Genomic DNA, 25,381 nt, shown 5'->3' with positions numbered 1-25,381 from the left:
TTAAGAGCAAACTACCTGTGTACAGGCACTGACTCTGTATGCCTTAGTAAACAGCCATTTACAGTATCGATGCATAAAATGTAAATAGTAGGAACTTGAAGTAATCAATTGTAAATATCTTTTCACTTTATTTTATTATTATAGTTTGAAGAATGCCGTAACTGTGAAAACCAGTGCAGATTATTATACATGTGCAACACTGTTAAACCATTTTTCAGTAAGATAATTGTAATTTTTCCATGTGTTTATTGAAAAGGAAAAAGCTGACTAATCACAGAAATAATGATTAGTTGATTAGAAACAAGTGCTCAACTAGAACATTTGGAATTTGTGTTACAGCATTTCATGTTTTCAACTTAAATATCAAATATTACAGAAAGTTAGCAAATCGGTAGCAAGTATGCAGGTGCTTCAGTATAGTGGCACAATCATCAACAGGCACGTTTGTTTTATAAGAGGTTAAAAGTAATTTGTTTTAACCAGCGTTTCAGGATCTTGAGGACATTCTCAGAGTCATGTCTTGGTGAAGCAGCAATGAAAAACGTGTTTCTTGATTATGTAAATAAAAACATTTAAGAGCATATTTTAGCCAAGAAAGCTCATTAGCAAATTCTAGTTTAAGGCTTCTATAGGAGAACAACAAGCAGACATGTTTCAAACTTTTATTAAAGTGCTCTGATCCTGGATCTGGGAAGGTTCTGGAGTGGCTGGTCTGAGGAGCTGGAGAGTGATGATGGAGAAGCAAGACAGAACATCTTCAGAAGCTCCTGTAAGACAAGTATAACAGTCGTTAAAAAAAAACGAAAAAAAAAAAACAATAGTGTGGCCAGGTGGATAAACGAGGACTCGGACGGGATTAGATCCCCAGACTCCCGGGTGAGAGTCATACGCTCTAACCAGTCAGCCAAAGGAACATTCCCTTGACCAAGTAGCCAGGGCGCATGATCAATCGGGACGTTGCGACAGCACACACACACACACACACACACACACACACACACACACACACACACACACACACACACACACACACACACACACACACACACACACACACACACACACACACACACACACACACACACACACACACTGTCACAATAGTAAATACTGAAAGTGGATGAACTTAAGAAGAATGGAGTTTTGGACAGAAAGAGCACTGATGTTTCAGCTGGACTCACGAGCCACGAGGACAGACTGATACGGCAGCCACACTTTTAAGTAATCATCAGGTCTGACTGAAACAGCGTTTCTGCCTTTTACAGGTGGACAGAAAAAATAATAATGTTGACACATTGTTGATAATATTACTACATTTCAAGGCTTTTTCAATACAGTGAAATTAGTTGAAACAGAGCCGAGTTGTATTAGAAAACAGCAATCCGCACAGCCCGACAGCCCGGCGAATCTGGGATGAATTAGTGCTGCCTCAACCTCCTCGTCTTTCATTGGGTCACTGAAGTTTAAATTAAGTGGATGAGAAACCCATGGGGAGGGCTCTGCATAAATGAGAGTAAAGTTGAATTTTAAACGCGTTAAAACTGTCACAAAGTGGCGTTAAAAGCGGCGTTTTATGTCACAGAACGGCGAAAAAAGCGGCGTTCAATGTCCGTACCAAACGCCGTATTTTACGCCACCCACACAGAGAACGCGTCTGGGATTAGGGTGACGTAAAAAACGGCGTTCAATGTCCGGAAAAAACGGCGTATTTTACGGGCGTTCTACGGGACCGTTCAGAACGGCGTAAATTACGGCGTTCTGGCAGAGTTTTCGCCGTATTTTACGACGTCTTGGCACATCAAACGGCGTTTTTTTCGCCATTTCTTAACTAGACGGGTTGGGAAAGTGGCGTATTGTGACGGTTTTGGCTTGCCATACCGGGGGAAGCAGCAGCCAGTCAGCGAAGCCCGGCTCTCAGGCTCCACTGTCCCGGTTCCGGTTCGGCTCCCCGTCGCTCCACACATGGTTCTGCTCCGCCACATCTCCATCGCCCTGACCGCCGCCGTGGCTGCCCTGGGCTCCGCGCTCTTCCTCGCCCTCAACTACTTCTACAAGCGGCGGGTATGGTCTCCACAGGCGGAGTACCGCAGCATCACGGAGGTGGGAGCTTCTCCTTCAGCCCCGCAGCTGTTATTCTGTAAAAGTTGCTGTGAGTGAGGCGAGAATGTAGAGATGAAGAGAAGCAGGAGGCAGCTGACATGATGAGGAGGAGGATGCAAGAGATGAAGATGACAAATGACAGGAAGACCCGACAGAACCTGGCAGAAGAAAGTGGTGAAAACGGGTCAGAATAAGAAAGGCAGCTATAAAAACACATGAAGATGAGTTTGAGGGAAGTCATGATTCAGAACTCAGCTCAGAGTATTGTTTTAGTATATTCTAAATCATTCTAAATGATAAACCAGAATATCTAAAATAAATTAAAGGTTTGGTGAAAACACTTTTCTTTATGTGGACCAGACAGCTGTAGCACATTCACAACTCCAGAATTACATATAAACACTTAAGACTAGAAAAGTAACGGAACATTAACGAGGCATCGAGTAGAAAACTAACAAGTAGCTGGAGACTAATAGTAGTTCTTTGAGTAGGTAAGAAGGCTAACAGGCATTACAATGAACTACAAAATAAATCTTATTATGTAATGTAATATTAACAGGGATGGACAATATATCGGCATCAATATCGGTTCGATAAATAAAACCGGGCCGATATTAACAACCGATATTTTTTCCATATCGTCTCGATTTGTTTTCCTGTTTCAGAGGGTGGTGGTGGGGGGGTGGGGGTGGGGGGATGTGTATTTGTTTAGTCATGTAGTGCAGGGATGGGTACCTTTGACATTTGAATCAATTCGGTACTAATTCCCGGTACCTAGGAATCGATACCGGTACTTAACGGTACCAATTTTAGATACTTTTGAGTGTTTATTATTTTAATTCTCTTTTATAATTAAATATATATTTTTCTCAATATATAACCATATTTGATAAATATCACGATAAGTAACATTCAACTGTTTGAATTAACATTGTCCTTGTAGTTTTATAAGCTGATAATTAAACTGAAGCAAACATCTTTACTGTGAACTAAATTTACTGTGCATCTTCATTCCTTTTGCCGTCTTTTTTCATTTGATTTTTCCAACTGGAAAGTTAGAATTTCCGAGGAGAAAGCGAACGCACCATTAGCTGATAACAATGGTGGCAGGGGGGGGGGGGGTGTATTTGTTTAGTCATGTCCCTTTGACATTTGAATCGTTTCGGTACTCATTCCCGGTACCTAGGAATCGATACCGGTACTTAACGGTACCAATTTTAGATACTTTTGAGTGTTTATTATTTTAATTCTCTTTTATAATGAAATATATATTTTTCTCAATATATAACCATTATTGATATATATCACGATAAATAACATTCAACTGTTTGTATTTTAACATCGTCCTTGTAGTTTTATAAGCTGATAATTAAACTGAAGCAAACATCTTTACTGTGAACTAAATTTACTGTGTATCTTCATTCCTTTTGCCGTCTTTTTTCATTTGATTTTTCCAACTGGGAAGTTAGAATTTCCGAGGAGAAAGCGAACGCACCATTAGCTGATAACAATGGTGGTAATGGAAGCTAACATATCAAGCTAGCGTTATCTTAAACAGTTTATTACCTGCTGGAGCAGATTAAAACGATGATGCCTCACACTTAGATTGTTGTCGCTGGTTTCATATTCACCCGTCGCATTTAGTAAAGTGAAGCCAAACTTTAGAGCGCGTTCATGTTCTTCTAGTTGGAAATTCAGAGTTCCGAGGAGAAAGCGAACGCACCATTAGCGGAACAGAAGCTAACATATCAAGCTAACGTTATCTTAAACATTTTATTTACCTACCGGAGCAGATTAAGATGAGGATGTCTCACTTAGATCGTTGTCGCTGGTTTCATCATCACCCAGTTACCCATCACATTTAGTGAAGTGGACCCAAGCTTTAGCGTGCGTTCTTTCTACCATGCTGCTCTGTTTACAACTGGCTCGCAGCGAGCGACGACATAACGCTCTTGCGCAGGCGCAGCTGTCTTGGCAAGTTCTCGTTATGATGGACGGGTACCGAAACGAGGCACCGTTTCAAAAGACGTGAATCGGTGCTCAGTCGGTACCATGGAATTTGGTCGGTACCTTAAAAAGTACCAAATTCGGTACCCATCCCTAGTCATGTGACAGTGAGTGAAATCATCTCAGAACCATAAATGTGTGTGGTGTGTCTACATAATAACGTAAATTCAGCTTTAACCATTTTCATTCTATACAAAATCTGCTGATTTTAGAAGCATTAATGCCAGTTTATCGTATCGGCAAATATCGGTTATCGGCCATAACAGTGATATCGGTATCGGCCCAAAAATTTAATATCGGTGCATCACTAAATATTAACCGATAAGATATGAACAGTATTAAAACATTATCTTATTAATGGGCTTAAAATGTCCTCTTATAACAGATTTAGAAGTATGACTGAGTCTTATTATAATTTCACTCTGTCACACAATCATCCTCACACTCTCAGGTGTTTAATGAGTGAACAGCTCTGTTAAAGTCTGCAGAAAGAAAAAAAAACATTGTTCTAGCATTCAGATCATTCCTGTTATTTTTGCGAGTGGAACAGATTTTATGCTAGGCAATAAATGTCAGTTATTCTTATTATGTATTTGCCCGAGGCTCTTATTGTGAAGAGCTTTTAGAAGCGGTTATTTCCAGCTTTTTAAACCAAACAGGTTGTGTTTTAGCAGATCTATTCACACTAAAGACAAGGAATTTAACCAGCAACCTTCAAGTAAGAATGCCACCCTTTAGCTGTCACGCCAGTCAAAGTATAGTTTTAACCCTTGAATGTTATGACGGGATATTAAAAGACTATTCTATTTTCACGTTTGACACCTTCTTGCTTTCCTGCTTCTGACCTTTCATCTGATTTTAAACTAACATTTCTGGTTTCATCAGCAGATCTTAAAGGTGCTCCACGAGACCCCACATGGTCTCTCTCTCTCCACCTTTTGTGGCCTCACAACCAAGCTTGGTACCACCTCTTATATGGACCCTTTGGTTTCTTCACTTCTCACCCTTTGGTCTTAAGGGAGTCACTTCTGTTGGGAAAGGAAAAATGAAAACATTCCCTCTGACGTATTCTGATTTATTTCCTGCGGACGGAGAAACGGGCAGAAACCAGTCATTCGGCTCCCCTAACGAGATGCACTGCAGCTTGAATCTCATCATTAAATCTTTTTGTACATTTTCTAATCTGGTTCCTCGAGTCACCGGCAGCTGTTTCTAAAAGGCTCCGCCAGCTTATCTGCTGCCTTTGAAGGATCTGTCTGCTGTTGTTTAAATGTAGAAGCCAGAATGTCGCGGTGACGTGTGCAGCCAGCGTTTTCTAAAGGCTGAACATTTCTGCAGACCAGACTCATCTGACTCTCAGAGACTATTCTGATTCATTTGTGTCAAAAAAACAAAAACAAAGTGTCTACAGAAGGGTTGATACAAGCCAGATTAAACAACCAAACTGCAGCTAAATTCACATTTCACTGATTTTAGGTAGAAAGTTGCATTCAGATTAAACTTCAACGGGAGTCGCTCGGAGCTGGAACCTAAAACAACTTTCCTCTCAATTCAGAAACACTAATTAAAACATGGGTTGATAAATTTCTGGTGTAGCAGCAAAGTTTTCTTCTTACTTAGATGCACAAAACATTCCTGAAAACCTTTTAATCCCCATGTGGGAATATAATTTATTATATTCGAGATGAATCCTGTTTTTGCTCTAATTAGAGGCCAAGTTCTGCACTTTGCTTTAACCACTTTGCTTTTCTTTTCCAACAACCTGTTCTTGAAGGGTCTGGAAATCGATGCACTTTGTGCTGAAGAAGCTTTAAATAATCTCTGTAGCTGATAATCTGGCCTTTGGCTTCGTCGGCACATCGCTCAGGTGACAGACCAGCGGAGCTCATGCGTCCATCGCAGGCGTTCAGAGGAAGCTTTGCTGCTTTTGCAGAAAGGCTGAACTCAGAGTCCGAGTCGGAGGCTCGTCTCCCATTGGAACAGAAACACACAGACGCAATCACCCGAGGAGCCGCTGCTGCTAATCTCAGCAGCAGAATCAGTCTAATCCAGCAATTCCTGAAAGGGGAATTCTGAGAAAGATGTGAAAGACGTAATGTCATTACAGCCTATCGTCCATCAGCTGAGGCGGGCGGGGGGGGGGGGGGGGGGGGGATGTTTTTAATAAGCAGGCTGATGGGTTTTGGCTCCAGGGCTGATATGAATTGGTAATTAACGTCCTCCGAGCCACAGCAGCATGAATAGAAGCTAACCTTGTGTGACTTTAAACAGAAGACGTGTCCTCGGAGGGACGGTGGCGTGAGAGTCTGAACGGTAAAATATACAGTGAGAAGTTTCCAGTTCATGGACTCGCTGATCTGTTTTTAAACGACTGAGCAAAGAAAATCTGTTTGATTCTGTTTGAGACATAAATGGTGAAAAAGCCTCACAATGCATTAAACGCACTCACTCCGTTCCTCTTCTGCTGCGTTTGGAAAATCCACGTAAAACATCAGAGTGTATGGATTAAGGAGAATAGTGGTACGGCGTTGTACGAAGCCAACATAACTAGCTAATAAGGGTGTAAGAACTTGGCGGTACAATAAACATGATACTGAACTCAGACGATATTCATAATTTTAAGACTCGGTTTAATTGGAAAACCCAGGCCAAACATTTCCACGACACACGCCGTGTCATCGCCAGATCTCGTTCCATCAGAATGAAGGTGGTAGAAACTGCTGCCACCTAGCAGTTGGAGTTTGAATTGCGCCACACAGAAAATTACGGTAAATGTTTGCATGTACATTCTGTGTAAAAAATTGACACTGCATTAAAATATCGATTCAGTATAACACAAAAGATCGCAATATTTCAGTATATTGCGATCTTAACTCACCACTAAATGTTTAAATGTTAGGTTAATGATGTCACAAACAAACGCCAGAGCTGGTAAAACATAAAAACCTTAAAACGATGCAATTTTATGAGATCGGAATTTTTTTCCCTTACAAACAGGAAGTGAACGTTTTTTTTAACTTGTCACATCACTGGGATAAAACACTGACCATCAGCGCCTCCTGCTGTTCGTTGTTGAAGAATGTTTTTTATACTAACGACTGACCAGTGGTTACCGTGGTGACCCTATCACACCACAGCTGGTAACCATGGTGTCCCGAGTAGGGGTAGTTTAGACCGATATGTTGATATACCGCTTTAGTAAAGCCGATTTAAAGCAGGCACATCCCCGGGCAGCCTGCTACTTCAGAACCTAATTTAAACAAATTGTCATTCCTTTTTTTCCCCGTGTCCTGTCTGGCTGTGAAGCAAACAGAATTGATGTCTGAATGCTGGTGACAAGCCTTACAGATTTACTCTCAGGTGGAGCATCAAAGCGCCTGCTTTTAATGTCATGCCTGATACTTAAAACTTTATTGTTATTGTTTTTGAATGCTTTGTAATCCCGACCAGACACGGAGTCAGAGGTGAAAGAGAAAGGAAGAGACAAAAGGTGGGGGTGGGGGGTTTCCACAAAAATAAACAATAATGAACAAGAGTCTGCTTCTAGACCTGTAGAAAGAGAAAGAACAGAAAAACAATGGGACACACAACAATACATCAGGAGCAAGCTATCACTGCGTCAGCCTGATGATGAAATATAAAATCAACATTGTTTAACTGAACAATCACATGATAATAAATCATGGTGCATTTAGTGCCAACCACAGCCTTAAGACATGTGTTGAAAGTGCCCAAGTCCATACTTATGAGAGCACCATGTGAGCACCTGTGTGTGTACACGTGCTTGTTTATGTAAGATTTCTCTATAAAAGCATCCAATAGAGCTCCGGGAGTTGACGTCACTTCTCCCGGCATGCAACAGTTCAAATCGAAACGGCGCCATATTGGCAGGCAGAAGCCCGCAGCTGGACTATTTGTTATTGTCAGAAAACTAAATCAAACGGGAAATATGGTAGACTCCTGTTGTGCCTCAGGATGCAGAACAGACGCGGACGACATAAGGAATGAGCCATCTACAGGATTCCCCAAGATCCGCAACGCTGCAAACGTTGGATCGTTCTAATAAAACGCGCTAGTGACCGGGCTAAAATGAAACTGTGGGACCCCGAGAGAAAAGGTTTTCGCTTATGCAGCGACCGCTTCATATCAGGTACTTAAACCAACATTTCCTCAACTGTGTATGGTATTTATTTTAAATGCTTTTATTACGATTCTTAGTGGGCTTCCTAAACTTATTTTGGCGTGGCTTTTTCTGTCTTATTACTCACAGCAGCAAGTAAACGTCACGTAAAACGTTGCCTCGTGAGTTCTGCGTGCTGCCGTTTCCGTGTTTTATGATCACAGCAATTAACCGGCTAAGCTGTATTTAATTTTTAAGCAATGGTTGATCAATTGTCAGATCACACATAAAAAGCACTTTGGATTGCCATTATCTGTCTCACCGAGACAGATCTCAGACAGATCCTGAGACACTCCTGCCTGACAAATTTTATTCACGGAAATAAATCAGACTAGCGATTTCTCTTGGCGTTCAGTTTATACATTCAAACAGCACAGCACTCTATTTAAACTACTTACGTGTAAATCTATGTTATTTGTCCATCCAGCCATTTTCATCCACTTATCCGGAGTCGGGTTGCGGGGGCAGTAGCGTCGAGAGGCCCAGACTTCCTTCTCCCCAGCCACTTGGGCCAGCCCCGGCCAGGTCCGGTAAGAAGTCCGCTCCGACAGCTTCTGGCGTTTTTAAAAAGTATCCCAGGGGCACGGTGAGGGTCGGAGATGTTTAGTCTATTTAATTTCTGACTATATAAAACGATTTCTTCGGTTTTAAAGTGTGAAGTAAACTCCGACGAAGTAAAATCCAAGCCAATCCCGTTCATTTTGTTTACCTTTGTTGCCTGCCAACATGGCGTCTACTCTGAGAGTCACGTGATGTCCGGAGCTCTATAGAGAGTGTGAGGGGCCACAGAGCTGCCCCCCAAAGATGTGTAGGAGACGAAGGGAGCTCCAAGTCCCAGAGATCCAGGCGCTGCCCCAGAACACAGGAACCCCAAGGAGACTGCAACCAGAAAGGCCCCCGCCCCCCTCGAGAGGCACAGAGGATCGCCCCGGGGGGCCACAGCCAGCAGCCGGCAGAATCCCGGGAGATATCAGCGGCAAGCCCACAGGCCCGCCCGCAGCCTCCCAACCCCTAACCGGCCGAGCCTGGGACCCACAACCCGGGATCCAGGGGCGAGCACCTCCGCTGGGGACCCAGCAGAGCCCAGAGAACCAGACCCCACCAGGCAGCCACCGAGATTGATCAGGCAGACGCCAAAAATCTTAAACCCCCTGACCCGGGAGCCACGAACATTCAGGCAGACCAAGGCACCGCAAACGAATTGTCATTCCTAAATAACATCTGCATAAAACGTTCTCTAAAATTATTTTCAACTAAAATGTCTTTTTATTTACCGGTTCTGAACATTTAATACTTGGTCAGTTAAACTTTATTTGGATTTCTGACTTAAACACTGAGCAGTGCATAAATTCAGTGTTCAAAAGCTGAATCAGCTACAGAAACTGTCTACCAACTGATGTGATTATTGACATTTTTGCAAGCAAGTGGAAAACGTCTTTTCTTGGCTACAGAAATTGTATCGGCCATCGGCTGATCATGTCTCATACACATCAGCAGGGGTGGACTGGCCATTCTGGCATTCTGGCACTGTCCCGGTGGGCCGCTTAGCCAAGTGGGCTGCTTGCTCAGCTTGGACCGACACTACTCCACAGTTGGTGATCTGCAGAACATTAGCTACATGGTAACCTGAAGCTTACAGTTTTTCCAGTCGTTTTTAGCAAGAAAAACGCAGTAGAGCGATGACGTAGGAGTTGTTTTACCGCGTTAGCATGTAGCTAATGTCCTGCTGATCTGGAAGGCCAGGGCTCCCGGTCACAGCGGTCTGGCCCTGCTTGTAATTTAACAGTCCCAGTCCATATTGGATCTCACATTCGGCCTAGAGACAGGTCCGCAGGCGGCAACACCCCTCACCCCCACCGCTCTCCCAATGGGGAGGGCGGACGATTCGTAAAAATGCCAGCGCCGAATTTTGGTCCCAGTCCACTCCTGCACATCAGCATCAGAATCGGCAATGAAACCAACATCGGTCGACCTGTAGTCCTGAGTAAGCCATTGTTGGTTACCGGGATGATCCTAATGAGCCACCGGTGGTTCCTACGGTGATCCTATCAAGCAAATGTTGGTTACCATGGATACCCTATTGATTCACTGACAGCAGATTTAACTTTTCTGTTAATCTTAGTTTTGTTCTCATCAAGGCGTTGACCTTTTGTCTGGGTTTTTGTGGAACTACGTCCCAAATTACCTTTTCTCCAAATAAAAACAGATTTTATTATTAAAAACCCTCTGCAGGGACATCGGTGTTCATCTGTGGTTTGAAAAGCTCAGCAATGTCTAAAACAGTTAACATCAAGGCTGATCTCATTCCTTGTTGTCGAGTAAATCTGGTCCTTCGTCTGCCTGCAGGAGGAGGAGGAGCGGGAGAAGCGTCAGGTTCTGGTTCTGGGTCTGGACGGTGCTGGGAAGAGCAGCATGCTCCAGGGTCTGAACCCCGGGGAGGCGGTCACTAAGAGAAGTCGCTGCAGACCCACTCGCGGCTTCAACTTCATGAGCCTGGAAGCTCCCGCCTGTCAGCTGGACTTTCTGGAGAGTAAGACCTGTTTAGCCTCTCAGAACCAAAGAATCTGCTTCTGTTCAGCAGCAAAGCTTTTATCCCTTCATCTGATCCAATAATTATGAGGAGTTGAAGCAACGCCGGCCTCCCGTTTAGTCAGACGGTCTTCCTTTCCACTAAGAATGAAATAATGAGTAGATGATTGGAGCTTCTGCATCAGGTCGGGGGGGGGACGTGTCATGCTCTGCAGCTGATTTAATCATGATCTGAACCATTAATCTGTTTTTCATCTCACCGCCCACACAAAGCTCCAGAGGCTGAGAGGGAAATGTCAGAGTTTTGTTTCTGTGAGGCTCGTGCAGGCTGACAGGTGTGTTCAGATAAAAGCCTTGGATCAGAAAGGGAACACGGCCCGGGATGGCTGAGATCAGAATAAATGTTTATATCTTCTCCAGTGGGACAAACATGAAGACTAAGTTATGAGTGAACCGATCCTTCATGTTTCCATTCCTCTAAGTCGTTTTAATCAGACGTTCTGAAGCTCTTCCAGATTTCTTTAGACTTTTCCGACTCTTTTACTGGTTTTGTATTTACGAGTCACCCTGGCAGAAATCATAGCTTCTTGACTCGAATCTGCTGTTCTTCTATGTTTTGTGACACAAAAAAGATGCAGAAAAGACAGAAGAGGCAATTTTACTTCTCCACAAATCCTGCTGACCAGACGTAGCAAGAAAGAAGAGAAAGTTCCCTAGTAAAAACTCAGAAAATATAATAATTAAAATCGTCTATGCCCTAAGTGGTTATTTAGAGGTGCTGACACCACTTTCTCTTGAGCAGATTCTGAGATTTGAATTAACGTCCCGTCATCTTGTTTAGAATTAGTGTAAAGGTGAGGGCCTCCATGTTCCACTTTAGACTATTCAATTCAACTTTATAAAGCGCCAAATCACAACAAGAGTCATCTCAAGGCACTTCACATAATAAACATTCCAATACAGGTCAGCTCATTAAGCCAATCAGAAATAATGTTTCCTATATAAGGAACCCAGCAGGTTGCATCGAGCAATCCTCATACTAAGCAAACATATAGCGACAGTGGAGAGGAAAACTCCCTTTTAACAGGAAGAAACCTCCAGAGGATCCTGGCTCAGTATAAGCAGCCATCCTCCACGACTCACTGAGGATGGAGAAGACAGAGCACACACGCAGACGCGCACGCACACACACACACACACACACACACACACACACACACACACACACACACACACACACACACACAAAGTAATGTGTCTATAGTTATATTGTGACTTCTTAGTAAATATTCTATTTGGTGAGAGATAAACTTTATTGTATTTATCCTAGTGGATCTATAATTAAACGGATAAACTAGTAGTAGCACATTCAATGTCAAAGAGAGTAAAAAGTTATTATCAGGAGAGGGAGAATGTTTTAGTGGTTAGCAGCAGTGTGCTAGTCGATGGCCCCCTCTATGAGGCCACCACAGCTCAGCAGAACATCATTGTAGCTTCTTCTGGGGAGAAAAACACTTAGAGAAAAAATAAAGTTAATAGCTGAAATAGCAGGAAATAATACAGTTAAAGAGCAGATTGTAGAAGAAAGTAGTAGAGTGTGAAAAGTGGCCAGTGTATCCTCCAGCAGTCTAAGCCTATAGCAGCATAACTACAGCGATAACTCTGGATAACCTAGCCTTTTTAGATGGAGGCATGTTGGAGGCAGGGCAAGGGAGAGCTGTCTTTACCGACTGTATACTCCACCTCCCTCTACTCCCCCACTTGTCCAGATTTAGGCTAACATCAGATTTTAACCATAGGCCCTATCAAATAAAAATGTTTTAAGCCTAGTCTTAAAAGTATACAAGGTGTCTGCCTCACGGACTAAAGCTGGGAGCTGGTTCAACAGGAGAGGAGCCTGATAACTAAAAGATCTGCCTCCCATCCTAATTTTAGATATTCTGGGAACCACCAGTAAACCTGCAGTCTGAGAGTGAAGTGCTCGGTTAGGAACGTATGGAACAATCAGATCACTGATGTATGATGGAGCTTGATTATTAAGAGCTTTATATGTGAGAAGGAGGATCTTAAAATCTATTCTGAATTTAACAGGTAGCCAATGTAGGGAAGCTAAGACAGGAGAGATATGATCTCTCTTTTTAATTCTCATCAGAACTCTAGCTGCAGCATTTTAGACAAGCTGAAGACTTTTAACTACATTCTGTGGACTTCCTGAGAGTAATGAGTTACAGTAATCCAGTCTTGATGTAATAAATGCATGAACTAGCTGAATGTGTTAGCGGCTGAATGATGCAGCAAAATGTTCGCTTAATATTTGTTAAACGTTTGTGTGTTTTGGGCCAAAAGTGCTTCGCTTACGAATCAGACTCAACTTAGTTGTCGCTGAGCGAGCGTCCTGGCACATGGAAATCCGACTTCACAGCAGAACCCGACCTGGAGAAACAAACTCAGTCGAAACAGGTTCAGGCAGGCTTTGGGAGCAGCCACGTCACAGCGCTCCTTTGCAGATGGGAAAAGAGATGAGGAATGGGGTGACATCAGGGAGGGAAAACAGGTCCACGCTGTCTCTGACGGGGGAAGAGTTGGGGTTCAGGAAAAACTCCTCAAACATAAAAGCGCATATAAAATAAATCCACGAGTTGTGGGTGGAGCTTCGTCTATGTATCCATTCCAGATGGAGTTCTGAATTGTTCGGCCTTCAAGGCCACGTAGGGGAGCCAATGTCAGATAACAGAATATTTTTGGAGCTGGCAGATTCATTTTCCTCTCTACTTTCAGTCCTTGCCAACCTCAAGGGCACCAAACAGCTGAATTCGGAGTTTAGTTCCCAGCCAGCCGAGCTGCAACTCCCTCCAAGTTGGTTTCCGTTCTACATGCTGAAAACGCAGCCAGATTACTGCTCAGAGCATCTAGCTTGTGATTCATCTCAAGCAACGTCTGAGACTTCACAGCATGGCAAATACCTCCTCTGAGTTCAGGGAGGCCTGCCAGCAGCTTCTGCTACACCAGGTAGCCACCATCTCTGAGGCAGGAACCCGGTAACCCTGAATCCAAACATCTTCCAGATCCTCAACGTAAAGCTGTATAAAGCGTATAATATTCCATTTCTTCCAGAAATTCACTTCCCACCGCTAGAAGGTGAAAGGGTGATGATAATGTTTTCACCTGTGAGTTTGTTTCTTATTTTTATTCATCTGTTTTTTCACTGAATGTAAGGTGTCTTTCCAACCCTTGGTCCTAAGACCAAGAACCCATGTTGGCAACACTTTACAATAAGGGTCCCTTTATTTATGTTACTTAGTGCATTATTAAGCATTAATAAACCATTAAATAAAGTGTTAACAACTGCTTTTATGCATTACATAGCATTACTAAACATGTTATTTAATGCATTATTAAGCAGGTAACTAAAGTCTATTACTGAATTACATTTTACAATAAAGGTCCAAAATTCTATTAGTAATCATAAATTATGCTTAAGTAATGCTTAGGCATCTATTCAGCATTTAGAAAGTGTTTATAAATAGATAAATGTTTACATTTTACAATAAGGGTCCAAAATTCATTTGGTAATGTTTAACTACGGTTAGGTAGTGATAAGTAATGCTTAAGTAATGCTAATGCATCTATTAGGCATTTAGAAAGTGTTTATAAATAGATGAATGTTTACACTTTACAATAAGGGTCAAAATAATTTATTAAAGATTAATTATGGTTAAGTAATGCTTAGGAGTCTATTAAGCATTTAGAAAGTGTTTACAAATGGGATCAATGTTTTTACCTTACCTAAGGTCAGGTAAGTGCTTCCTGGTGACAAACAGTACAGCATTAGTGAGACATTTATTAATTGTTTATTAATGCCCATCCAAGTAATGTCATGATCCACCCCGGCCTCCCTGACTGTGTCTCTCCTGCCTTGATTACCCTTATTGTTCTCACCTGTCCCTCATTACTCTGCCCATGTGTTCCTGATTCCCTTGTGTATTTATACTTCCCTCCTCGTTGCTGTCTTCGTCGGATCATTGTTGTTTTGTGCATGTTCGTTTGTCCTGTCGCTCCCAGTCTACAATTAAACCATTTTTATTTTTTCATCCGTTGCCTGCTCTTCTGCCTCCTGAAACCCACCACCACACATGGTCTGCCACCTCCACCTGCAGAACATGACAAGTAACATCCAAAGTACCGGGTTACATTAGTTAGCTGTTACTTATTGCTTATTTGCTGCAAATGCACAACCATAATAAATGATTACTTTAATGATTATTAAGGGTTAATTAACACATTAACTAACATGGTAATTAACATGTGATGCAAAGTGGTTAGCGCTGTTGCCTTGCAGCAAGGAGGTCCTGGGTTCAAATCCCAGCCTGTGGTCTCTCTGAATGGAGTTTGCATGTTCTTGTGCAGGCCTGGGTTCTCCGGCTTCCTCCCACGGTTCAAAGACATGACTGTCAGACCTTTCTAGATTGCTCTTAGGTGTGTGTGTGTGTGTGTGTGTGTGTGTGTGTGTGTGTGTGTGTGTGTGTGTGTGTGTGTGTGTGTGTGTGTGTGTGTGTGTGTGTGTGTGTGTGTGTGTGTGTGTGTCCTGTGTGTCTCTGTGGACTGTCTCTGTGGACTGGCAACCTGTAGGGTGTACCTCACCTGCTTGCCTGGAGACTGCTGGAGTTAGGCACCAGCCCCCCCAGGACCCTGCGTGGATAAGCGGGCATAGAAAATGGATGGATGGATTTCTCTACATCCACATTACTTCATAATTACATTAGAAGAAGCTGACATGATAATGATTCAGACATTTTTATTTATAAGAAATTGTTGAACTGCTTCAAAAACAGTTAATACGTTTTTGTTGTTCCTGTCTTCAACCATAATCAATGTGAGTCAGCAGAGCTCTCCTGGTTAAAGGCGCGTGGCTAAAGGAGCTTTGTTGTGAGAGGGGCGGGGCCTGTTGTATTCTCTCCTCTGGCGTTTGGTGAATAAACCGACTTTGTACTGCAGCTTTAGGAAGCTCAACAGTCGCGTGCGAATCTCTGAGCTGCTCAGCAGGTCTTTATTACAACATCCATCCTAACCTGTTATCATTCCTAAATTATTCCGCCTTTTCTGAACAGTTGCCTGGATTCTAATGAAACTCTCAGAAATAGATATCTGGATGAGCGTCTACAGCTGAGTAGCTTTTGGGATCAACCTGAATAAAGATGGCTGCCACTGATGACTAAAACAACATGACAGTTAATGAACTGAAACCGGAAATCATGAGATTATTGTCATTACTTTATTAAATTAAGTGACAGGATATTGGTCTTGTAGTTTAGTGTTGACATGGGGGGGGGGGGGGGGCTGATGAAGGCTCTCAGTCATCCAGGTCGTCGTCATCTTCCTCCGCTTATCCGGGCCCGGGTCGCGAAGGCAGCATCCCAACTAGGGAGCACCAGACCGTCATCTCCCCGGCCTTCTCCACCAGTTCCTCAAGCAGGACCCCAAGGCGTTCCCAGACCAGATTGGAGATGTAACCTCTCCAACGTGTCCTGGGTCGACCCGGGGGCCTCCTGCCGGCAGGACATGCCTGAAACACCTCCCCGGGGAGGCGTCCAGGAGGCATCCTGACCAGATGCCCAAACCACCTCAACTGACTCCTTTCGATCTGGAGGAGCAGCGGTTCTACTCCGAGTCCCTCCCGAATGTCCGAGCTCCTCACCCTATCTCTAAGGCTGAGCCCGGCCACTCTACGGAGGAAACTCATTTCGGCCACTTGTATCCGTGATCTCGTTCTTTCGGTCACTACCCAAAGCTCATGACCATAGGTGAGGGTAGGAAAGTAGATCCACCGGTAAATCGAGAGCTTCGCCTTCCGGCTCAGCTCTCTCTTCACCTCAACAGATCGGCTCAGCGTCCACATCACTGCAGATGCTGAATCAATCTGCCTGTCGATCTCCCGACCCCTCCTACCCTCACTCATAAACAAGACCCCGAGATACTTAAACTCCTCCATTTGAGGTAGAACCTCTCTCCCGACCCGGAGTTGGCAAGCCACCCTTTTCCGGTCGAGAACCATGGTCTCAGATTTGGAGGTGCTGATCCTCATCCCAGCCACTTCACACTCGGCCGCGAACCTACCCAGTAAGAGCTGAAGGTCAGAGCTGGATGAAGCTAGGAGGACCACATCAGCCACAAAAAGCAGAGACGAGATTCTCCTGCCACCAAACTCAACACACTCCACACCACGGCTGCGCCTAGAAATTCTGTCCATAAAGGTAATGAACAGAACCGGTGACAAAGGGCAGCCCTGGCGGAGTCCAACCCTCACTGGGAACAGGTCCGACTTACTACCGGCTATGCGGACCAAACTCACGCTCCTCTGGTAAAGGGACTGAATGGCCCTTAACAGAAAGCCACCCACCCCATACTCCTGGAGCGTCCCCCACAGGGTGCCCCTGGGGACACGGTCATAAGCCTTCTCCAAATCCACAAAACACATGTGGATTGGTTGGGCAAACTCCCATGCCCCCTCCATCACCCTTACAAGGTAGAGCCCTGCACGGACCTAAAATCTGAGCCTGTGTCCGGCCCGGCCCGAGGGGGTGGAGCCCCAGCCCGACCCGGCCTGAAAAGGTTTTCAGGATTCTTTCTGACGGAGAAAGAATAGAAAGAATTACCCCAACGCATGCAGACGAACTGCCATTTTATTCTACGCACATCGCAGATGTAGCTAAATCACCCAAGAAAATATTCCCATCTGAACATCTGAGCTGCTCAGCGCACATGTGCACAGCGAGCTGAAGTTGTGGAGATTGGCTTGGAGCGCGTTGCAGAACCAGAGCGCATGCGGGAAGCTTCCTCCCACTGAAGCGAGTGTTTTCCAAACCCTGTCTCTCAGAGAGACTTGTCACTTAGAAAATGTTCCCTGATTATGAAACTTTGGCTGAATAGCGCTTGTTCCTGTCTCCAAAGTTGCGACGCATCCAGGAGCCGTCTGAGGAGAATCCCAGAATCTCACATCCTCTTCAGCTCAGAAAGCGCCTTTGATTACGCACAAGCGTGACCCATCAACCCGGTCTCACAGTAAGACCGGGTTGGGCCTGTTCAGGTTTACGCAGACAATCTTTACATTTAGAATTAGCATACAGATGTAAAATTATTGCAGTAAAATATAAAGCATTTTATTTAAATATCCATTCATTATTTTACAAGCACAGAGAGCCGCATCAGATTCAGATCAGCGGGAAGATTCCCCTGACTGAATTCAGTCGGAGGAATCTTCCCGCATGCGCTCTGGTTCTGCGACGTGCTCCAAGCCCCTCTCCACATCTTCAGCTCGCTGTGTACCTTATGTACACGCTGACAGCGAGCTGCGCTGAGCATTGTCCAGCTCAGATGTTCAGATGGGAATCTTTTCTTGAGTGATTTAGCTATACATCTGCGATTTGCGTAGAATAAAATGTCAGTTCGTTTGCATGCGTCGGGGTAATTCTTTCTATTCTTTCTCCGTCAAAATAAATGGTCAAATACGGGAACTGTGCGGTCAACACAAGCCCTGCTTTTAACTGTTCTGTTTTCTTGTGAAAATAGATCAAATTAAACTTGATTAACACCAGAGCCAGGCGCACTGCGCCGTTATCTCCGTCACTGTAAACGAGGGAAAAACAAAATGATCGGATCCTTTTCTGACCTTCCCCACCTACAAAGTTTAATTACAAAAATCAAACGTGACAGAGCCTGGATTTGTATTCTGAACAGTCTAAACATGTTTTAAAAAGAAACATATGACAAAAGTGACACCTGCTTAGTAAAACCACCAACAGGGTGAAAAATATCAAAATATTGTAGGCAGAGATGGGCTACAACTTCTGGATCCACTTTATATAAATCGTTTTATTGATTATCTTCTTATGAAAGATAACTTTGACGTACACAAGCGACCGGTACCGGCTGCTGTCACCTGTTGTGAGCAGCTCTCTGCTGTCTGAGGGTAGGCCCCGCCCACAACGCCGCGGCTGCTGCGGTGTTTTCGTTACTGTGGGAAATGGGTAATAATGGCTCTTTGATGGGAACAGGTTGCCGACCCCTGGTTTAAGTGTTTCAATTTTTTTTAATGAATTCGATTAAAAATAAAGGCGCCCGGCCCGGCCCGTGTCCGAGGTAATTACACAGTCGTTGGCCCGAAGCCCGGCCCGACGGCCCTCGGGCCTAGGGCTTCAGTGCAGGGCTCTATTACAAGGGTATAGAGCTGGTCCACAGTTCCACGGCCAGAATGAAAACCACATTGCTCCTCCTCAATCTGAGATTCAACTATCGATCGGACCCTCCTCTCCAGTACCTTGGACTAGACCTTTCCAGGAAGGCTGAGGAGTGTGATCCCCCTATAGTTGGAACAGACCCTCAGGTCACCCTTCTTAAAGATGGGGACCACCACCCCGGTCTGCCACTCCACAGGAACTGCCCCCGATGACCACGCAATGTTGCAGAGACGTGTCAACCACGACAGCCCTACAACATCCATAGCCTTGAGATACCCAGGACGAATCTCATCTGCCCCCGGGGCTCCGCCGCTGTACCTCAGCAACTTCTGCCCCCGAGATTGGACAGTCCATCCCCAGGTCTCCCGGCTCTGGTTCCTCCTCGGAATGCGCGTGGGTGGGATTGAGGAGCTCCTCAAAGTATTCCTTTCATCGTCCAACTATTGCCCCAGTTGACGTCAGCAGCTCCCCATCCCCACTGTAAACATTGTGAGCGAGTTGCTGCCTTCCTCTCCTGAGGCGCCTGACAGTTTGCCAGAACCTCTTTGGAGCCGATCGATAGTCTTTCTCCATGGCCTCACCAAACTCCTCCCACGCCCAAGATTTTGCCTCAGCAACATATGGCCGCAGGTCAGATGATACGACTACAAAGTCTATCATCGACCTGTGACCTAGGCTGCCCTGGTACCAAGTGTACTGATGGGCATCCTTATGTTTGAACATGGTGTTCGTTATGGCCAAACTGCGGCTTGCACAGAAGTCCAATAACGAAACACCACTCGAGTTCAGATCAGGTGGGCCGTTCCTCCCAATGACACCCCTCGAGGTCAAGCTGTCATTGCCCATGTGAGCATTGAAGTCCCCCAGCAGGACAATGGAGTCCCCTGATGGAGCACTATCTAGCACTCGTCCCAGGGACTCCAAAAAGGGTGGGTACTCTGAAATGATATTTGGCCCATAAGCACAAACAATAGTCAGGACCCATTCCCCGACCCAAAGGCACGGGGAAGCTACCCTCTCATCCCCCAGGGTAAACCCCAACACACAGTCTTGGGGCTAACAAAAAGCCAACCCCAGCCCTCTGCCTCTCACCCAAAGCAATCCCAGCAAAGGAGAGTATCCAACCCCTCTCAAGGACTTGGGTTCCAGAGCCAATGCTATGTGTCGAGGTGAGTCCGACTAGATCTAGCCGGTACCGCTCAACCTCTGCCTCAAGCTCCTCCTCCTTCCCCCGCCAGAGAGGTGACTTTCCATGTCCCAAAAACCAGTTTCCTTGTCAGAGTACCCGGCCCGGCCTCTGACTCTTTGATTGTACATTCACGAAAGATCCTCTGAACCGTTCTTTGTCTCACTCTTCACCTAAGACCAGGGGTGGATTTAGGACTGAAGAAGATCTGGGGCTTAACACACACGCGCACACACATGACACGCACTAGTCAACATCATATATATATATGTCTTGTACCACATAATTTTTAATCTGAAGCTACATATTAAGCATATTCAGGGCAGAGTATTGTTCCTGTTAGTGTTTAGTGTGAGATGATAGTAAATATTCCCTTTCTTTCTCCAACAACTTTACCTGATAAGCTAACTTTAGGCAAACCAGCAGCACAACAAATGTTTTCAAATAAGACTCACAAACCTGAGTCAACACCAGTCTCATCAAAGCTGGGGTTCTGTCGTGGTACTTTTTGTCTAAAAAACGTCCTTATGTCCATCTTCACTCATGCGTTTCAGGCAGAGACTGTAGAAGAAGCCGGCTGCTGAAGGGCTTCTTCTTCAGTAGTGGAGGCTCAGGCAGGCTGTATACAAACTACTGCCAGTTGCTCCCTCTCTGTTGGACTTTGGTACTGCATGTTGCTTTCGCGATTTAGATCCGGGGCTTATCATGAAACATCCGGGGCTTCAGCCCAAGTAGCCGGGCCTAACGCCGCCCCTGCCTAAGACCAATTTGTCATGGGAGACCCTACCAGGGGCGCAAAGGGCCCCAGACAGCATAGCTCCTAGGATCATTAGGGCACTCAATCTCCTCCACCACGATAAGGTGACGGTTCAAGGAGGAGAATCATCCAGGTCATGGTAATCTAAAGGGGTTTCCATTCATGGGGATTAATTTTCTTCACTTTCTTCACTGATTTAGATGTGACTTTTTGACCCTTTTCAGCATTTTGATAAAAATGTAAACATCAGGGTTCAAATGTTGGACGACAGCAGAGCTGCTGCTAGATAACAGCACGACGTATCGGAGACGAACGTGGAACATGTCAAAGTTCAGTTCTGTTGGACTCTGGATCCTGCTGCTCCTCGTAAAGTAAGAGCTGCTGACGATGTTTCAGACGAGCGCTTTGGTCACAGTCAGCAGGAAAAAGCTGGTGTTCGATGTGACTCCAACACGCCCACATCCTTCACCCCCGTATGACTCAGTATGTGTGTGTGTGTGCGCCCCCTGCTGAGCTCCAGACTCCTCATCGCCTCTGGTTAGTAGGTATTTACTGCTGCCACATCACATCAGCTGGAGGTACATCACAGCCTAGTTTCCTAGCAACCCTTTCTAATGAATCCTCGCTGAGGGCCCAGAGTCCCACCCGCTGGCCGGTGAGCAGCGACTGGATTGGCCACTGAGGATCTGAACCTTCCTTACTTCCATGCAAGTTTCCTCTGGTCAGCATTAGAGGTTATTTTACGTTCCAACTGATTCGTCTCATCTTTAAAACATGATGAAAAAGCCTAAGCTGCAAAAATATTCACGAATGACAAACGGGTGAATAAAGTATCAGCACCGGGAGCAGTTTGTTCCAGTCAGAAAGAGAAGTAAGTGATTTTATGAAGAAAAATGTGTTTTTCTTTGGCTGTTTTCCACTCAGAGCCTCACTGACAAACATCTACAGTCATGTTTTCTCCAGGACTGACATAAAGGATGAGCTTGTTTCCTCCCTGACTGAAAACCACATCTGATCCATTTCCAGGAAATCATTCTGTAGCTAATACGCTTGAAATCAGTTTATCTAATCTCATTTACTGTAAAACCGCAGCTAACTAAAGCGTGCGTGTGTGTGACACTAGAAAATATGTGGTTGAGATATTTTTAATCTGTTTGTACTTGATATGAGTGATTCTCAGCTACAAACACACCAAACATTAGCTAAACACAATTTAAATCAGATTCTCCTCTTCCAACAATCTTAAGGCTTACCGACTACAGTAACGACTCTAAAGATAATCTTATCAGATATTCCTGCCATGTGTGGTGTGTTAAGAACTCTTTGGTCTGCCCAGAAGCAGGTTGAGGCCACTTCAATCATTATTCAAAGATATTAAACATGTCGGATTTTCTGGTCTTGATTTGGAGCGCTAACATAATCTGACCATTTTAAAATCTTGCCTTGTGAACCAGGCCTAAAAATATGTTTGTTTCAGGTCTTCCTTAAATAATCCCGATCCATTCCTCCTTTAATTTACAATCTCTTAGATGTTACTAATGCCTGATAAACCTGATGGATAACTTTCCAGATGGGAAGAAGCAGAGTGGGCTGTGGTGCATTAGTCTTTTTTATGCTTTTGTGGTCAGTTTGCTACGGCAGTCATCTTGCATCTGGTTGACTTGAACTCTAAATACTAAAGATCTCACCTGAGCAGTTAGGCCTCTTCGTTAGTGACTATCCCATCAAATTTAATCTCCAAACCTGTAAAATTGTCCTGGCTTTTGCCATTTTTGTGATTTTTAGCTAGCTGGGGCAGCCATCGTGAATTGGGTTTACTCCAAAATGTAAATGGTTGGTTTCTTACATCCAGTGGTTTGGAGGGTATCTGGCCAACACTGACCCTTTAGTGACCCTTGGATTTTACTCATCATGAGAAAATCTTTGTTGTGTTTTCATCGCTGCAGTCGGTGGTGGCGAGGACCTGCGGCGCTACTGGTTGGACTACCTTAGGAGGACTCACATTCTGGTCTACGTGGTGGACTCATCCGACCGAAGCCGCCTCCCATTGGCTAAAGCTGAGCTGCACCGCCTCCTAAGCGTGGAGCCTCAGCTGCCGGTGGTCGTCCTCGGAAACAAGCAGGTAAAATGCAGACCTAAAAACAAAGCTCAGAGGGAGCGTTCCCGACCCCCGGCGGTTAGAGATCTGTTTTCGTCCTGCCTGAGTTTAATGAGCTCAGTGTAAAGTAGAGCATAATATTTGTGTTGACAGGTTATGTAACACAGCTTTTAATTGGTCAAGATGGGAATTAATGATCTAAAACTGTTGAGTCTAGCTATAAAATGAGACACTGAGGTGGAAACATAAACCACAGTGTTAAAAACTAATGCCATCTAACAGAAAAACAGATTAAATTCATTCTGCTTCATTACAAACGTAACCAATAAAGAGCCACAAAAATGATTTTATTTTGCATTTTCTTAATATTCATTTGGAGCAAACAGCTGTTTTCTAAGTAAATCTCAAAATTAAACCAGAGACGAAACCAAACGCCTGGTCTAGGTAAAGGTAGCAGATCTGTTGGGACGTAAACCAGGAGGTACAATAATGGTTAATTAAAGGTTGAATATGGAACACTGGCGAACTCTGGTGTTTAGAGATGGTATTGCAACAACAGGACTAATTTTCAATCAAACAATCAGATTTTATTTATAAAGCACTTTTCAAGCAAAGTGTGACTCAAAGTGCCTTACAGAATTAAAATGACCCCAAATTCCCATAACATTTCCAGCCACTGTGATGTTGGGTACTGCCGACACATTCCATGTTCCAGGATAGAAAAACGAAAAGTAGCTGGAATAAATCAGCATACGAGCAGCTCAGTGTTTATTTATCCAGCAGAAATGATCCTCGGATAAACCTCCCCTCATTTCTCCACTCTGTCGCATCTATGGAATTATGCACAATCCTCAGAGCGAGGAAGGAATATTTGTCACATTCGAGATCCGCATGGAGACGTTTGTTTTTTTCTGTTGATCGAGTAAATAACCCAAGACTGGGCGATACGGCCTAAAATCAATATCATGATATATTGAGGATTTCATCTCGATAACGATAAATGGACGATAACTACAGGTTTGCGCAGAAACAAAAGTTTTCCACTTGATGGGGCTGTCGCACGTATTAGTTGAGTCACATTTTTACACGACTCAAGGCGGTACAGCTTCCTAAAAGGACACGAACGTTGCAGACGTCACATGAAAATTATCTAATTATCTTGATAAGAGTCAGAAATTTCGATAACGATAAATTTTCGATTTGTTGCCCAGCCCTCAAATAACCTCAGCTGAAGCGGCTAGGCAGCAGGTGACTCCTTCCTTCGGCGGTTAAACGAAGCAGGTAAAACAAACTTACTGAACCATCACACCTATTTTGAGTTTTTTAGGGAGTTGAGGAGAAAAATGACGTTTAGGCTTAACGTTTGTGGGTGTGAGAAAATAAAGGGCGAGCATCATCTAAACATAACTGTTGTTGCTCCAGGACAAAGCCAACGCCGTGAGCGTGTCGGAGCTTCATGACGCCTTGTCTCTGGACGCTGTGGCCGACGACAGAAAGCTGTTCCTCCTGGCTGCACAGCTGGACTCTGAAGAAGCCAAGAGGAGATCCTGCCAGGGTCTGGACACCGTCCACGACCTTCTGCTGCAGCTCGTCTGATCTGCTGTCCTCCCACAGAGGCCAGCTGGAGGACGTAGCCGGCATCATTCTCCTCTTCCTCCTCACTTTTGTGGCTCCTTTCAGGCAGAGGTGGTGGTGGTGAAGAGGAGCACAAAGAGATGCGGTGGGCTTGTGTGACTCATCACGAAGGAGGAGGAGGAGGCAGGATGAAGCTTTGACTCAAAGATAAAGACTTCAGTGACTCATACCTGTGTGTACCTGTTACAGGTTTGCTTTAGTGTGTAGCTCTGGTCGTACACCATGCCTATGACCACTCTTTCTGTGTTTTCATCAGCTTTTATGAAGGGATTTAATATAAAATAAGAACGCTGTGTTCCTGGACGGAATAAAACAGAAAAATTATTAGATGCATTGGTTATTTAGCAGATTTTATCTAAAACTAAAGATGTATTTTCGGATCGTCCATAATTTCAGTCTGGATCTCCTCCTGGGATAAGTTATTATCCTGAGACTGTCGGACTTTGCTTCATTTCCCAGGGAAAGGAGTTTTCACGCGTCCTCCGTTTCAGCTAAATACAGGAAGTGAACACCGACCGTTAACCAAGTAAAAGAAAAAGTTTCTCAGAAATAACTTCAGCGAAAGTTCACTTTTAGCAGAAAGTCTGGTGAAAATCAACTTTCAGCTGGTAAAAATAGTAGAAACAGGTTTAATTTTACTGGAAAATATGAAAAT

The 25,381-nt window shown here is 44.4% G+C and overlaps 1 protein-coding gene and 1 long non-coding RNA gene across 2 annotated transcripts; one reads left to right on the top strand and one right to left on the bottom strand.

Moving 5' to 3' along the window:
- Nucleotides 1-115: 115 nt before the first annotated feature.
- On the bottom strand, nucleotides 116-2,016 carry LOC139072309 (uncharacterized). The gene is made up of 2 exons (XR_011521844.1): nucleotides 1,879-2,016; nucleotides 116-767 (listed from the first exon to the last, which is right to left on the bottom strand). It is a non-coding gene; the product is annotated as an uncharacterized lncRNA (long non-coding RNA).
- On the top strand, nucleotides 1,963-25,050 carry arl10 (ADP-ribosylation factor-like 10). Its single transcript, XM_054730938.2, has 4 exons — nucleotides 1,963-2,100; nucleotides 10,634-10,817; nucleotides 22,940-23,115; nucleotides 24,514-25,050. The coding sequence occupies exons 1-4, from the start codon at nucleotides 1,963-1,965 to the stop codon at nucleotides 24,685-24,687; spliced, it is 672 nt and encodes a 223-aa protein (XP_054586913.1). The 3' UTR covers nucleotides 24,688-25,050.
- Nucleotides 25,051-25,381: the final 331 nt, after the last annotated feature.

Source organism: Nothobranchius furzeri, chromosome 10, assembly GCF_043380555.1.
Source record: "Nothobranchius furzeri strain GRZ-AD chromosome 10, NfurGRZ-RIMD1, whole genome shotgun sequence".
Classification (NCBI taxonomy): Eukaryota; Metazoa; Chordata; class Actinopteri; order Cyprinodontiformes; family Nothobranchiidae; genus Nothobranchius; species Nothobranchius furzeri.
Note: the sequence above shows the minus strand (reverse complement) of the source record. Positions and strands in the feature narration are given on the sequence as shown.

What these genes read in the sequence shown, in the direction of transcription:
- arl10 (XM_054730938.2), top strand. Translation starts at nt 1,963, where the DNA reads ATGGTTCTGCTCCGCCACATCTCCATCGCCCTGACCGCCGCCGTGGCT. An exon ending in AGTACCGCAGCATCACGGAG is followed by an intron (nt 2,101 to 10,633) that starts GTGGGAGCTTCT and finishes GTCTGCCTGCAG; the next exon opens with GAGGAGGAGGAGCGGGAGAA. An exon ending in TCAGCTGGACTTTCTGGAGA is followed by an intron (nt 10,818 to 22,939) that starts GTAAGACCTGTT and finishes TCATCGCTGCAG; the next exon opens with TCGGTGGTGGCGAGGACCTG.